We start from the raw sequence: 17640 nt of genomic DNA on the forward strand, positions 1-17640 counted from the left end.
ATGCTGGACTGGCTGTATTTGCAGTGTTGATGGTATTTATTCCGAGTCTGCTCTGTATTGTGTTGTTGGTTCTGTATGCTATGTTGAGTCATTGTTTCTTTAGTATATTACCCACCCTGTGTGTGACTTTGTTGTTGTAAGTCATTATGTGCCATTTGTTGCTTACTGTCTGCTGATTTGTTGTGTGATGAGTTGTGTTTGTATGTGTGTGTGTTTCATGGTTATGTGCTGTATGTTTTGTATTTTTCGGTTTATTTCGTCTATTCTCTTTGCGTCGTATCCATTCTCCCGTGCAATTTCTTTTATCGTGTTCAGTTCACAAAGAAGCCAGCTTCAGATATTTACTTCACAGGCTGAACAAAATACCCATGAACAAGCATGACTACACACAAGAGAAAGAGCCACGTAAGATGCAATTACATAAACACAAGACCCAAAACGAAAGCTAGCTCCATACAATTTAGAATTCCCCTGGGTGGATAATGTATGTCACTCCCTACACTTAATGATGAATAAGTGAACTACTGATGTTGATCCCTCAACGTGGAAGAAGGTCTCTCTCGTTGAAGAGCGAATCTTGAATACATAGGAAGGTACTACTATGAAACTGAAAACTCTGCAACGAAACATTACGCCAGGTTGCGCCTGCTAGGAGCGGCCTTACCATCAATTCTTGTTTTTTGCTGCGTAGAAATGTCCATCGAAATGAAACATCAGGCGAATAATTGTCTGACTACAGGCAACGACACCGCACTGCATGTACTGCCGACTTTGGAAACAATAAAGCTCAGAAAAGCTTGCAGAGACGGTAAGCAAAATACTAAATGCCTTATCCCACCGTCTGTTTGAACACGCTTCCTGCAAACTCTCGCATGCTGACCAGAGGTGTACAAATTTTCCTTCCAGCCTGCCTGCCCCGATTTCTGACGCAAGTATTGAAGCGTCTCAGCCTATGGATGGGAAAATTTCTGATAATATCGATGTATACTGTATTAATATTTATAGAGTACATCGATGCTACGGTGGTTGGTTTTGACGTTTTGATATTATAGTCGTATTTTCAATATCTACAGGAATTTTAAGAGAAAGCTGATCGAAGTCACAGAAATAATTAACAAATATTCAAAGATTGATAAACACTTACATTAACCAATAAAAGAAGCAAAATATACTACAAAATCAATAATTCACAAAAAAAAACCAAAGTAATGAAGCCAATAACCATCAATGACAGACATTAACACAACTCTTTGTTTAATGTGTTCCTCTGTCAGTCTGCTTCTGTTATCTGGCACAACCAAGTTCACTCAATACCAGTGCAGTAATGTGTGCGAAGTTTGTGCCGGGTGCTTGATACTTTTGTATTGCATCTATCTTTTCTTGGTTCAGACAGTCAGGGGGTAAGAGAAGCGTACACTGTGCGTCACAATTTGGAGCGGGGAGTTATGGTTTCCACTATTCTCATTCACTACTGTTACCAAATGTGTGTGTGTTGTCCACCTTGCACCTACTATTTGTACTAGCAGAAATGATTGTTCACCTTCTACCTATCATTTGCAATAGTAGATATGACTCACGGAAGTAACAAGCTTTAATGGATATTGTAACTATCCAAATACAGAAACCCTTATAAATAATCGCTTGTTGTAAAAGAGGTAGGAAAATTAGTCATCCTGACAGTGACGGCAGCTACTGACGACAAATTTTACGCTTGTGATAATTTGATCAACCGGAATGTCATGTGAATAATAATATTTATCATGAAATAGAGACTGAATGAAAGAATACGATAGGATACGCAACAAAAACATCAAAGAAAGAATTGATAATAAATAATAACTAAGGTTAAACCAAGATGGTAAATTGATCAAAGATAACATTTACCATAGAAGAAAGTTGTAGCCGCAACGAATAGGAAGTTCGATGTGATTACAATGTAACTCGGAAATGAAAGTGTTAGCTTCAGTTGCTATCTAGTCGCTCTCTAGTACTGTTGTGATAGTAGCATGCTTGCTAAGCGCTAGCAGATTGTTTTAAGCTAATCGTGGTTTGAAAGTTTTGCGATATAGACTGAAGTATTATTCAGAAGCCATACTAACGCAAAGTCATCTTTACCGTTAAGAAGATAACGAGTTACGGAGATTCGTGACGAAGTTAAGTCGTGTGAGATTTACGATGGGACTTAGTCTTCGTGACAGTGAATAAGCACGAAAATTCAAGAACACTGAAAAAGAAAGATCGCCGACAGAAAGACATTTATTAGCCTCGAGTTAGTAACATACAAACGCCAACACGAAGAACGTACAATTGCGCCGAGTTGTCAGAAGTTGTCAACGACAGGATTACTGATGCAAACGGAAGCAATGCCCTGAGTGAGAAATCGGTATGCGTGCTCAACGTAGGGACAATTAATTACAAGGATTAATAAAATTGGATTAAAACTTTAATTGTTCGTGTCGCCTACATAACTGAATAGACATTATCATGTGTATTAGTGACAATTAATTGACTATTAGAATATTATGAAGTGAAAAGTGAGTTCATGGTTATTTTACAGTGAACAGTCATCGATTTGTCGCAAGATTATGGCGCATTCTGAACATTGCTTAAGTATATGTTACCTCTGGAATTACGTCGTGTAGTTATTGCACACGTGACGTAGCGACGTCTTGACGACGGAATAACAATTTATCAACTTAACATCCTCGCAATTCCATAGTGTGGCCACGACTTGGGTGATGGATTGAAGATTCAAGACTTTATATTATTAATATTCAACATTCAGTATCCAATCAGGCATTATAAAAAGAGGAAGCAAGAGCGGCTTACACATTCTGACGCTCTGCTCTATCGAATATTGACATTAATCACGATAGACAGTATCAGAAATATGAGCAAACCACTCGAGGAATTTGTGTTTTCTTACTAGTTACAGGGTGGCGTCGTCGAGGGCGACGGACGCCGTTCCACGTCATACCGACTGGGACAACCAACAACGCTGAGTCGTGTCGGCCCTAAGGAGACGGAGACGACACAATATTCAGTATAGATACATACATGTCCAAATCTAGAATTCATTTGCACTACTGAACCTAAAATTAAATTAAACTCATTGTAAGACATTTACTATCAAACTGCAAATATAGATGGTAGTCGGAACGGCAAGAAACTTGCAGATGGGGACTATGATGCCTATGAAACAAGAAAAGATAGGCAACAAACTATCGCTATCAATATTAAGTATTAAATGGTGATTATCGATATGTCCATAATTTAAAGTCCGAAGTACAAACCGATTTTGTTTTTAAGAAATGGCTGGTTCAAATGGCTCTGAGCACTATGGGACTTAACATCTGATGTCATCTGTCCCCTAGAACTTAGAACTACTTAAACCTAACTAAACTAAGGACATCAAACACATCCATGCCCGAGGCAGGATTCTAACCTGCGACCGTAGCGGTCGCGCTGTTCCAGACTAAAGCGCCTAGAACCGCTCGGCCAACCCGGTCGGCTTTTAAGAGATATCTATAATTTGATGTAACAAAATATTTTGCCCATACCTTGCTCAGCCTGCCGCAACGGAGACCTAAGGTTACATGTGTACCGAAGTACAGTGGTTAAGACAGGCCAACTTGCCTTTCCGCCGGGCTGGCTAGCTTCAGCCTGCTGTACCTGTCAACAGGTTGCGCTGTCAATCCAGCTTGACTAATAACATACATGTTTGAGTAGGTAGTTTCACTGCAGGTCATTTATCATAACGCTCAGATCATCAAAACGAACAAACCAAACTCAAGGGAGATGGAGGATAAATTAAGAATAGATGAGTACATTCCAGGCGCGAAACAGTGCTGAAATCCAGCAGAGGAAAAGTTGTGTGTTTATAACTCACCTTTAAATAAATCGGTAGGTGTGTGAAAACTTATTAAACACTCATTCGGGAACCTCGAGCACATCACGATATGTATGTAACTTTGACCAGCTGTTTCCTCTCTCCATAAATATTTTAAGAGAACAGAAAGATTTAGTGGATGACAAGAGTGTGGAAATATGTGCTACGGACTTCAGGCCATTTAGCAGTTTATGAGATATCTAAATTTAAGGCAAACATTGACGGAAATAGGAAGAAAGGGCTCTGTTGATATTAAAAACCATATTCTGGCGGTATGCAACGTACTGTGAAGAACGCTTAGTACGAAAGAAAAAATTCTTACTTCACACATGTGCTTTATAGATAACATAACGTGGTAAACGAATTGGTGTTCGCTAAACTGCATTTGAGGAATTTAGAGTCAACAATCTCATCTGCTTAGAGTGAACTCAGCGAACCCACAATAAACATCTTGCAAGAAATAATTGAAATTGGTAGAACTGGGACCATATTTGGCTGAAACACACTATGGTTCCAGAAACAAGACTTCCAAAACCTTACTTGGCGTTGCAGTGTAATAGAAAAGTTTCAGATATGGTTCTCATTACTACAGACGTGGTGTCACCGCCAGACACCACACTTGCTAGGTGGTAGCCTTTAAATCGGCCGCGGTCCGTTAGTATACGTCGGAGCCTCGTGTCGCCACTATCAGTGATTGCAGACCGAGCGCCGCCACACGGCAGGTCTAGAGAGACTTCCTAGCACTCGCCCCAGTTGTACAGCCGACTTTGCTAGCGATGGTTCACTGGCCGAGACGATAGTTAGCATAGCCTTCAGCTACGTCATTTGCTACGACCTAGCAAGGCGCCATTATCAATTGCTATTTATCTTGTGATGCATGTACCGTTAGACCGATGTTCACCAATTATGGATTAAAGTTAAGTATTCCAGAAGCTACGTACTATTTTTGCTACTATAAGACCTTGACCTGTTCCAGACCTCACGCCATCCTGCGTGAGCTTAAACGCGTGACCTTCGGCCTCCCGTCCTCGTGGATTGGCTGTCTTGCCAGTCCACAACAACAGAAAACATGTATTAGAGGTGAGCTGATGACGGTTCTAACTGAGAACAGCCAGCACTCGTCGAAAGAGGATGAAGCTACAGAGAAAACCGTAGGCATCGAAATAAATAAATAATCCCGCAAAAATCGGGAAAGGAAGAAAAAGGACAAATAAAATTTACCATTTTTCTAGCCTACAACCACCCACAATGAATTTACATTTCATTGAGCCTCGTCTTGTAATACTGGGGTGTTGTTATCAACTTCCCAACCATACTCATAGCACTACAGTGAAAGCATACACCGCGTGACCGCTACGGGGAGCAGGTTCGAATCCTGCCTCGGGCATGGATGTGTGTGATGTCCCTAGATTAGTGCGGTTTAAGTAGTTCTAAGTTCTAGGGGACGGGGACTGATGACCAGAGATGTTAAGTGCCATAGTGCTCAGAGCCATTTGAGCCATATTTTTGAAAGCATACAGAATAAACTGCTACAAATTGTAGCACAGCAGGAAGACGGTGAGGCATGCAAGACTCCTGTTGCTTGCTTGGGTTGGGCACAGCTTGGCTTAGATTTGAGTAAAGCGGCCTGCCAGTTCAGATGATAATGTGCGGTATCTTGCCCGCCTGGCTAACAGGCAAGCATGCGAAGATTTAAAGCGGAACTTTTACACTTCTGATGCTGGTACCTCTTTGGTCAGTCAGCTATCCTCGAAAATACAGCTTATACGTACACCCTTACTACGTAGCAAAATACTTAGCAGATGAGAATCCGAGCATAAAAGACACTCTGGCACCTCGCCAACGACTCACAACCCACGCAAAAGTGAATGATTTGAAAGACATTTTTAATACATTGCATTCAACTTTACATCATTTAAATAGAATGACTTGTCAAATTAAGGCATCTGACAATAATAGCTCAACAAATTTTATTGTAATAGTTGATTTCTCTCTATTCTCGTTCAGGATTCATCTCTGAAATGCAAGGTATAGTGTCGTTTTGGTCATTGAAAAGAACTGTCCAAATATTCTTTCCAGAATGAAGTCGTTGAGACTCGCTGTCACCATGCACCAGAAAATTTAAGTTCATGGCCTCTAGAATGTGCTCTTGGTCGATAAATAAAATGATTGAAGTTGCAAGCGCCATCAATTTCGTTCTGATACAAAACAGAGATCAGTAACGAAGTTAGTAGATTACATCGTTGGTCACTGACGGACGGTAGCATTGTGTGACAACTGAATTGCGATTCGTCTGCAGACTGAGCCTCTACGTGGCGAGTGGTGGGCACTGTGTGGGGGAAGAGAGTTGCAAGAAGCAAGCAAAATCGGTAATGTCTTAAGAATAACTTATGATACGAACTTCAAAAAAGGTAAAACATGGGTTATGGTGTATAGCCGAATTAAGTCAGGTGATGCTGGGATTAGATTAGGAAACGAGGAACTAACATCGATAGATGAGCTTTGCTATTTCGACAGCAAAATAACCAATATGAAACTTTCTGGCAGATTAAAACTGTGTGGAGAAGGACGGAGACTCGAACTCGGGACCTTGCCCGCGAAAGGCAAAGGTCCCGAGTTCGAGTCTCGGTTGCCATAATGTTTCATATCAGCGCACACTCCCCTGGAGAGTGAAAATCTCATTCTCCCAGCAAAATAACTGTGGTAGTTGACGATATGAAACCAGACTGGCAACAGGAAGAAAATCATTTCTTAAAGAGAGAAAAATTGTTGTTACTCAATATAAATTTAAGAGTTACGAAATAATTTCTGTAACTATTTATTTAGAATGTCACCTAGTACGAAAATGACACGAGAAAATTAACCGGTTCGGAAAAGAAAAGGCACTTTTATAGTGGGTTGATCCTGAAGTATGCTGAAGATTAACTGGGTGGGTTGCATAAGTAACGTGGATGTATTGAATCTAACTGTGGAGGAACGAAATTTACGACACAACTTAACTAAAAGAAGGGATGGGTAGGCAGGACACATCCTGAGTTAACAAGAAATTGTCCTTTTGGTGAAGGAGGAATTAAACATTGTAGCAGGGAACAAGTGATTGATTACAACAGCGGGTTCAGCTGGATGTAGCCAGCGGTGGTTACGCGGAGCTGAAGAGCCCGGCTAGCACAGGATACATTAGCTGGAGAGCTGCATCTTAGCAGCCTTTGCACCAAGACCACAACGACGACCAGAAATTTTGCAGATTTACTACAGTAGCAGACTAATGACCTCTTACCATTTGCGGTCAAGAAGACTTAAGAAAAATGATTTTTCTTTATAGCCACATAATACAAATATCAGAGACCGTATGAAAGAGAAAATTAAAAAAATGACGCTAGCATGCAAATTTTCTTTGCCCTCACACTGTCACTTCATATAATGTGCCCATTCGGTCAATTTCCTCACAGAGCGAGAATGGATCCGTAATTTGAAGTTGCTAGTATGTAAGTCCGGAGGAAAATACGAATATACAGGGTGTTAGAAAAAGGTACGGCCAAACTTTCAGGAAACATTCCTCACACACAAATAAAGAAAAGTTGTTATGTGGACATGTGTCCAAAAACGCTTAATTTCCATGTTAGAGCTCATTTTAGTTTCGTCAGTATGTACTGTACTTTCTCGATTTAGCGCCAGTTTGCCCAATTGAAGGATGATAATGTTGACTTCGATGCTTGTGTTGACATGCGACTCATTGCTCTACAGCACATCAGTACATAGCATCAACAGGCTAGTGTTCATCACGAACGTGGTTTTGCAGTCAGTGCAATGTTTACAAATGCGGGGTTGGCAGATGCCCATTTGATGTATACATTAGCACGGGGCAATAGCCGTGGCGCGGTACGTTTGTATCGAGACAGATTTCCAGAACGAAGGTGTCCCTACAGGAGGACGTTCGAAGCAATTGATCGGCGTCTTAGGGGCCACGGAACATTCCAGCCTATGACTCGCGACTGGGGAAGACCTAGAACGCCGAGGACACCTGCAATGGACGAGGCAATTCTTCGTGCAGTTGACGATAACCCTAATGTCAGCGTCAGAGAAGTTGCTGCTGTACAAGGTAACGTTGACCACGTTACTGTATGGAGAGTGCTACGGGAGAACCAGTTGTTTCCGTACCATGTACAGCGTGTGCAGGCACTATCAGCAGCTGATTGGCCTCCACGGGTACACTTCTGCGAATGGTTCATGCAACAATGTGTCAATCCTCATTTCAGTGCAAATGTTCTCTTTACGGGTGAGGCTTCATTCCAACGTGATGAAATTGTAAATTTTCACAATCAACATGTGTGGGCTGACGAGAATGCGCACGCAATTGTGCAATCACGTCATCAACACAGATTTTCTGTGAACGTTTGGGCAGGCATTGTTGGTGATGTCTTGATTGGGCCCCATGTTCTTCCACCTACGCTCAATGGAGCACGTTATCATGATTTCATACGGGATACTCTACCTGTGCTGCTAGAACATGTGTCTTTACAAGTACGACACAACATGTGGTTCATGCACGATGGAGCTCCAGCACATTTCAGTCGAAGTGTTCGTACGCTTCTCAACAACAGATTCGGTGACCGATGGATTGCTACATAGAAAGAAGGATCCTTTATTGTATGATTATATGATAGCGGAACAAACACTGGTAGCAGTTACTTCTGTAAAATATCTGGGAGTATGCGTGCGGAACGATTTGAATTGGAATGATCATATAAAATTAATTGTTGGTAAGGCGGGTGCCAGGTTGAGATTCATTGGGAGAGTGCTTAGAAAATGTAGTCCATCAACAAAGGAGGTGGCTTACAAAACACTCGTTCGACCTATACTTGAGTATTGCTCATCAGTGTGGGATCCGTACCAGATCTGTTTGACGGAGGAGATAGAGAAGATCCAAATAAGAGCGGCGCGTTTCGTCACAGGGTTATTTGGTAACCGTGATAGCGTTACGGAGATGTTTAATAAACTCAAGTGGCAGACTCTGCAAGAGAGGCGCTCTGCATCGCGGTGTAGCTTGCTCGCCAGGTTTCGAGAGGGTGCGTTTCTGGATGAGGTATCGAATATATTGCTTCCCCCTACTTATACCTCCCGAGGAGATCACGAATGTAAAATTAGAGAGATTAGAGCGCGCACGGCGGCTTTCAGACAGTCGTTCTTCCCTCGAACCATACGCGTCTGGAACAGGAAAGGGAGGTAATGACAGTGGCACGTAAAGTGCCCTCCGCCACACACCGTTGGGTGGCTTGCGGAGTATCAATGTAGATGTAGACCAATTCCATGGCCTCCACGCTCTCCTGACCTCAACCCTCTTGATTATCATTTATGGGGGCATTTGAAAGCTCTTGTCTACGCAACGCCGGTACCAAATGTAGACAGTCTTCGTGCTCGTATTGTGGAGGGCTGTGATACAATACGCCGTTCTCCAGGGCTGCATCAGCTCATCAGGGATTCCCTGCGACGGAGGGTGGATGCATGTATCCTCGCTAACGGAGGACATTTTGAACATTTTCTGTAACAATGTGTTTGAAGTCACGCTGGTACGTTCTTTTGCTGTGTGTTTCCATTCCATGATTAATGTGATTTGAAGAGAAGTAATAAAATGAGCTTTAACATGGAAAGTAAGCGTTTCCGGACACGTGTCCACATAACATATTTTCTTTCTTTGTGTGTGAGGAATGTTTCCTGAAAGTTTGGCCGTACCTTTTTGTAACGCCCTGTATACGAGAACAAAGACTGTGTTGAGACATTACTGCCGTGTTTCGATGTGCTATATTAACTCACTTTCTGCCGCTATTTCGTAATTATTTTAGAGAGAATACTATAGCTGTGTACTTGGGAAGATAACCTTGTCCCACCCCCTCCCTCCACATTATGGTGGTGTATCGCTGGGGTTGGCTCTATGGCCTCTTTTATTGGCAGAAGGCAGTCTGTGAATCTTGGCAGGCGAAGAACATCTGTAATGGGGAAAGGGCATTTTTCCAGGAATAGTGATAGCGACCTGCTTCACAGCTTTTAAAAGCCGAATGAGCGCCTGCACACTTTGCGGTCAGTGAACGATATGGCCATCCTACAGTCCCCAGAGAATAACTGAACATGACGTTTCTGCCTTTCTGTGCGAACATCAAAGAATAAGACCCCAAATCAGCACCCAACCAGAGCACCGAGGTCAGTTCTGTTCACTCTAAAAATTCATCTTAGCTTCTAGAACTCCATATGGGAAGTTTTCATGGCACGTAAGGCTGACCAGTCTTGAAAACACCGATTTTGTCCAGTGCCAATTTCTTGTTTAAAATTATCTGTCTTATAATCAAATTGAGGGGAGTTACGTGTGCATTCCGCTGGTTTTTCCTGAATTTAGGAGCAACTCTCCCCTGTCATGTTGGAAACATCATGGAGTCATCCTTTCTGTGAAGAATTTTTTTGAAACGGGTGTAAGGAAAAAGCAAAGAAGTGAGATTAAATCGGCGGCTTTCTACTTTCTGGCGAGGTAATTTTGGGGAATCGTGTCCTAATGGCCGTCTGGTGTTGTTCTGCACTCTTTGCTGTTCTTGAGAAAATGTAAGCCCACAATCTGCGGTAGCATGATCCTTATTCTTCTAAGCAGCTCGTTTACTTTGGCATTTCTAATATCCAGCTTGTGTCGCTGATCTTATTTACTATAATACAACGGACGACTGCCTGGATAGAGAAAAATAGAATGGACACTAGGGCTCTTACACTTCATCTACGACCCCGAGTGCCGCAGTGGACGAGTATAGGACGCGGTGTACCACCAGCGAGCGCAGAGCACCGAGTGGCGTAAACGACGGCTGGAAGTAAATCTGTAAATCACAATGGCAAAAGTACTGCCGTCTACTGACGAGAAGGGTAGCGAAGGACCAACTAGCCGGCCCGTTCACAGTGTCAATTAGTAATGTACACGCGATAGAAAAAAAAATGCAAAACAAGCTGCATGAGTACATTATGAGTGGTACAGGAACATATTGAATCGGGGGTAGAACTGGCACTAACTTACGTTTTACCACTCCTAGCCCGACTGCCGTTTTCTGTAAATGTTATACGATACTTCTAAGCCGGCCGGTGTGGGCGAGTGGTTCTAGGCGTCACAGTCTGGAAACGCGCGACCGCTACGGTCGCAGGTTCGAATCCTGCCTCGGGCATGGATGTGTGTGAGTTCTAGGGGACTGATGACCTCAGAAGTTAAGTCCCATAGTGCTCAGAGCCATTTGAACAATTTGATACTTCTATTTTATTTTCTCATATATACTGCTGTGTGTAAAAACTATTATTAGCTTCCGTCTGTTGTTCACTTTTACGCCTCCTGTCCCCCACTCGGATCCTCTACAACCTGATCCCTTTTCTCGAACATATCCACGTTCTTTACACTTCCCGCCGCCTTGACTCCCTCATCCCCTGGTTGCTTCTTTCCTCTCCAACCCCAACCCTCCACCGCGCCTTCACCGTTGTGTCCCCCCTATCCTTCCCCTCTACACCCTTCAGCTTTCCGAAGGTAGCTTCTGCCGACTCCCCCTCCTAGACGATGTCCTCTCTCCCTCCATTTCTCCCTCCTATCAACCCTGATCCTCATCTCCCCCTCCTTTCCTCTGTCCTTTTCCTGGGGCCCCTCTCCCCCCTTCCTTCCATCCTGTTTTTTCACCACCTACCCTCTCTCTGCCTCCCTTTTCTCCACCAAGTCCTATTTGCTCTCCCCTCCATTGCCTTCATCACTCCTTCTCGCGTCTGCCCTGCCCTCCCCGTTTCTATGTCCTCCTCCTCCATCGGCACCCCTTCCTTTTTCCTCTCCCCTCCCCCCCCTTTTTCCCCTCAACAGTCTAGGTCCTCACCCCTCCCCCACCGCCATCTGCCGCCGTGTCCCTTTGTAGTGCTGTATTAAGTGAGTGTTCAGTGTTGTGCATCCTCTGTCAGTGTTGCAAACAGCCACCATACTGCCGTTAGTTGTGTTTTTTATCTCATGTGAACAGAAACCACACTGTCGCCTTGTTTGTTTTTAATTGTGCCTGTCTACCTATTGCGTATCTTCATCCAATCATCAACATAGTGCTTTTATCTTTTAAATTCCACAACTTACCACCATTTTGCAATTTTCTGTAATGTCACTGTTTTATCGCCTTTTTTCTTGTTTGTTTATATTCTCATTGTGTTTTTTTTAAATTTCCTGTAGGCTGTAGAGCAACATATTACGCTCCTGCCAGCCTGTCACGCCCTCTGGGGGGATCGAAATGCAATAAATGGTTGAACTGTGTAAGCATTCACTTGAGCATGAACAACTGCTACAATTCCGCACTGCATTGATAATGACCTGACACAGGTCGAAATCTGATCTGCATTGTGACTATAAATGTCATATTAAAGCATCTTAATTCTGCGACTGATTGCTGCTCTACCTAACCCGAAAAAAAAAAATTGTTTATTTTCAGTATCAGAAGTGATGATCAGCATGTGACAGTCCGTCATCGTTCGCGGTCTTATAATTGAAAAATGAAAGAAAAAATCTTGAGTTAAAGAGGTTTTTCGATCTCTACTATAAAGCTTAGTTGCGGATGCTCTTCCAGTAGGGTTGCTTTAACTTTGAATTCACGAATTGAACTGATGAGGATGTTGGTGTTGAATTACCTACAGAGCCTTCCAGGTAAATTTTGGTACGTCCCGACGTGTTAGCATCTTTCTTGGTCATTTTCAATGAATATTGAGAACACATTGCTTTCAGTCAATTTGCTGTTAACTTCATGAAACACAGAGAATATAAACGCTTGTTATACAGGGACTTGCCTTATATCATGATCCTTTAACTCTATCTACAACTTTTACTGGTTAGGTGACGCATTAAAAATAAATGTAACCTTCTGTACACCTAGTTGGTTAACTTCACAATATCAGTGTTGTCATTGTGTATAGTGTCCATGTGCAAAGCGAGGAACAATGCACTCAGTCGTCTTGTGTCAGTACAATTTCGTTTTAGTTGTTGTTCTGTATGATTAACGAGTATTGTGTCCACTCGTTCTGGTACCGAGCGCCGCGGGTTTCGAATCCGCGTCAGACGGCATGGATCTCGATGACCACTAGAGGTCGCTGCAGCAGTTGTGCCGTTAAGTCATGGCTGCACGAGCTCCTGGCCCCGACTCTAACGTGAGGGCGCCACTGTGGAGCACGTGGTCCCAGCGGTCAATAGCGACAAACCCTGTCGTGTATTTAGGCGGCTGCCTCTCACTCAGCGAGCCCCCCCCCCCCCCCTCCCCCAAATTCTATCCCTCCAGATCCTTGAGCGTCATGCACTCCACCTCACCTTCCGTGTACGCCTCCCGTCCCCCACGCGGATCCTCTATGATCCTCTATGACCTTTACTCCATCTGCTCCTATTCCTCAAACGTATCCGCATCCTCTACCCTCCCGCCACCTTGATCCCCCTCACCTCCCTGGTTGCTCCTCTCCTCTCCCATCCCTGCCCCCTGGCACGCCTTCACTGTTGTGTCCCCCTACCTTCCACCTCTTCACCCTTCATCTCCTTTCCCAAGGTGGCTCCCATCAACTCCCCCTCCCGGATGATGCCCTCTCTCCCTCCATTTATCCCTCCTATCAACCCCCCCCCCATTATCCCGGGCTCCCTCTCCCCCCCCTTCCATCCTCTTTTTTCCCCACCTCCCCTCTCTCTGCCACCTTGTCTCCCCCGAGTCCTTCTGCATTTCCCTCCTCTGCCTTTTCCCATTACCTCTCGCGTCTGGCCTGCCTCTCTCCCCCCTTATGAGTCCTCTCCCTCCTTTGATTCCCCCCCTTTTTTCGTTTTTTCCTCTCCTCCGTCCTTGTTTTCCCCCCTCCTCCAGGTCCCCCCCCCCCCATCAGCCCTTGGCTAGGGAGTGTCATCTTTGTGCCGGCATTTTCATGCAGTGTTTTACAGTGAGTGCTTTACAGTGAGTGTTCCGTGTTGTGTGTCTTTTGGGAAGTGTTGCGAACGGCCATCATACTGTTGCTGGGTGTGATATTTTATCTCTTGCGAACAGAAACCAGACTGTCACCATGTTTTTTAATTGTGTGTCTACTATGTTACTTGTCTGATTCCTATGTATTTTATTAACATTGCCAACCCCTTTGCTTTCTGTTTTAACTTTCCACAATTTTCCGCCATTTTACACTTTAAGTCACCGTTTTTTCGCTTGTTTTTCTTGCCTCTTTTCTTCTTCCAGTTTTTAAAAAAGTCTGTAGGCTGTAGAGCAGCGTACTAAGCTGCTGCCAGCACGCCCCCTTCGGGGGGAATTGAAATTCAATAAAGGGGAAAAAAACTCAGCGAGGCAGTCTGATATTCGCGTTGAGTCAGTTGATATCTCGATTACAGACATCGTGTTTACGTTGCGTGTGCTTATTTCCAGTTTACGAGTGGATGTTGTTTTGATTTCGTGAGGTTGTCTCTTGTGACCCCGTTGCTTAATACTTTGTTGTTGATCTAGGTGTCTTGCTCGGTCGTCTGTCGTCGTGTTTGTCCTTCCATTCCCTTTCGTCCATCTAGTTTGTTGGCGGGCCACTGCTGTTCTGTCCCGCCGTGCTTTCGTTATCGGCAACCCCTTGACCGTTCCTCTCGCGGTTATAACGCTCGTCTTGTATAACTGTGATTTGGTTAATTAAACTGGGGAGAGAAGAGTCCACTTTATCTAGAAGTATAAGCCGGTTGTGAGCTGGAACCAATTCGCAGTATAACCACCGGACTACGAACATTCGACGTGGAAGTATGACGCAATTTGCTGAAACAAGTTAAGAAAATTGAATGAAGGGTGGAAACAAATATTTCTGTAATACTATTGCGTATGAAATGATGTAATTTACGACCATGTTCATAACTTATCAGAGGATATTGATCACAAGTGTGTCCATTGAACTTCAAGGTGGCATAATTGGATAAAATGTGGCCAGTTTCGAAGCATCAGCAATTGAGAAAAATTTTTCTTGGTTCAAATGGCTCTGAGCACTATGGGATTTAACATCTAAGGTGGTGGTGGTGGTGGTTAGTGTTTAACGTCCCATCGACAACGAGGTCATTAGAGACGGAGCGCAAGCTCGGGTTAGGGAAGGATTGGGAAGAAAATCGGCCGTGCCCTTTCAAAGGAACCATCCCGGCATTTGCCTGAAACGATTTAGGGAAATCACGGAAAACCTAAATCAGGATAGCCGGAGACGGGATTGAACCGACGTCCTCCAGAATGCGAGTCCAGTGTGCTAACCACTGCGCCACCTCGCTCGGTAACATCTTAGGTCATCAGTCCCCTAGAACTTAGTACTACTTAAACCTAACTAACGTAGGGACATCACACACATCCATGCCCGAGGCAGGATTCGGACCTGCGACCATAGCAGTCCCGCGGTTCCGGACTGCAGCGCCTAGAACTGCACGGCCACCGCGGCCAGCTTTTGGGATTTCAGTAGCTGTCTGCGCCACCCTACTTAGGAGCTACTAATTCTCAATGCTGGACTAAGCACGGTGTACACAGTCAGAGATCTTAACTACTTAAGTAAATGGTGATGTCAGTTGCGGAATGGTCGAGAATGTTATCTCAATTGATGTGACTTGAAAACCGAGACTATTTTATCTAATGAACTTACCTGTTTTAAACATACATCGTAAATACAACAAACTTGATTGCTTTCAAAACCTTCTGTACTATGGCTGTATTTCTGTATATGACAGGTGTCCGAGGATGCACTGCTACCAGTCATGGTCTGGATCTTCGGTGAGCAGTTCACTGGTGGCAGCAACTGTGATGAGGACTGGGGGCCCGACTTCTATCTCGACCAAGAAGTCGTTGTTGTCCTCCTCAACTACTGACAAGGAGTCATGGGTAAGGCCCGCTCTGAACACCAGCTGTATCGCCAAATAAATACTACCAGACCGTGCTGAGAAGTAATGCCTCCTTAACTGTTTTGGGAGAACTCTTAAAGCTTTGTGAGGAAAAGAAACGTTACTGGCATTCTACAAGTTTATTATTCACATCTACTTATTTGTAGCCCTCTACCGCCAGAAGGATCCGAAATTTAGCGTCTAACCTTCAGCATGACGATGACAGACCACAGACGAGCGCTGCGACATCCGACGCCTTGTGTTCACTCTCATCGATCACCTTCCATGCAGTCCTGATGTGGCCCCATCCAACACCAGCTAATGGTGGGTATTTGATAGAAGTTACAATGGCATCTGACCTAATATTCTGAGTGCTCAACTTGTTTTGCCACGCAGGTTATTTACTTATGACGTACGATTTGTTAAATCTAACGTCAGGATATTATGTTTAAAGAGTTTCATTTTTCTATCGTATGTTTTCCTCATTTGCGCCTAATGAAACAGCGGTTAAAGAGAACATCTCCTCGGCAAATTGTATAAATTCGTGACTGATTCGTTATCAGCATGAAGTGATTTGGTACCAGTGTTAATCAACTTGACGAAGGATTCGTATATTTGTGTTCCATTTCTTAGGTACGCCTCCTAGCCTACGACCATCTTATCTGATGTAAAGAGTGACGAGCGAGATAGCAAAATGGTTCAAATGGTTCTGAGCGCTATGGGACTTAACATCTGAGGTCATCAGTCCCCTAGAACTTAGAACTACTTAAACCCAACTAACCTAAGGACATCACACACATCCATGTCCGAGGCAGGATTTGAACCTGCGACCCACCCAACCTAACCTACCCTAACCTAACCTAACCTAACCCAACCAAACTTAACCTAACTAAACCTAACCTAACCTAACCTAACCTAACCTAACCTAACCCTACCCAACCTAACCCAACCCAACCTAACCTAACCTAACCTAACCACGGTTCCGCACTAAATCGCCTAGAACTGCGAGACTACCGCGGACGGCGTTGGTTACATTTAGCTTGCATTTGACCACAAAGATTTAGGGTTTCCGTGAAATCCCTGAATCGCTCATGGTAAATACCGGCATAGTTTCTACGAAATGGCACGACCGATTTCCTTCCTCATCCTTAAAAAATGCTATCCGACCGATAGCTCCATATTTAAAGACATCGTGGCCGAAGGCACGTTAAACCATCGTCTCCCTTACATACTTCCTTCCTTCCTTACGTTTATCTTAACCGATATTTGGTACTGTGACGCCCATTCCACGTAACCCATTGTCCAACTTGCTTTGAATTTTCCGCAAGAACTCGCATGTCAGCTTTCTGCGAAACTTCATATTTGTGTCATTCCTTACATGTTTATCGTTTCCTATTTTCTTCTCGGTTGAAAGTTTATTTTGTAGCTTTGATCAGGTTTTGGAGTTGGGACCTGACTTCACATGCGATGTTATGTGTTCTGGGCAGGACTCCTGAGTCTGAGTGACCCCATCGCCATGGGCAACAAAGTGTTCAGGGACCAGACAGCTGGCCTGCAGTGGGTGCAGAGCAACTTCCGCGCATTTGGTGGCGTCCCGGACAAGGTGACGGAGTTCGGACAGAGCTCCGGTGGCTGCAGTGTTGAGATGCACATGTACTCGCCACTGTCCAGAGGTATGCATCTGTCGTCATCTCAGAGTTCACACAAATTATGTGCTGGTGCGTGTAACGGGCAGTCAACAGGGACTGGTATTGCAGGGATTTGAGTAACGTTACTCCCTTTCAGATCCACTCGGGAAAACGTCGGGCATGTATCTTATCATACTTGGCTGCCTTAGAACACCAGCAAGAAATATCTTCAAAACTCTGACTTAAGTTAT

General features: G+C 44.0%; 1 protein-coding gene across 1 annotated transcript in view; it reads left to right on the forward strand.

Moving 5' to 3' along the window:
- LOC126417146 (juvenile hormone esterase-like) overlaps positions 1-15749 on the forward strand; it is a 139061-nt gene extending 123312 nt beyond the window's left edge. Inside the window, exon 12 of the mRNA XM_050085044.1 lies at positions 15612-15749. Within this exon, the coding sequence (XP_049941001.1) occupies positions 15612-15749 (138 nt within the window). The remainder of the gene's footprint in view (positions 1-15611) is intronic.
- Positions 15750-17640: the final 1891 nt, after the last annotated feature.

This window comes from Schistocerca serialis, chromosome 8, assembly GCF_023864345.2.
Source record: "Schistocerca serialis cubense isolate TAMUIC-IGC-003099 chromosome 8, iqSchSeri2.2, whole genome shotgun sequence".
NCBI classification, from domain to species: domain Eukaryota; kingdom Metazoa; phylum Arthropoda; class Insecta; order Orthoptera; family Acrididae; genus Schistocerca; species Schistocerca serialis.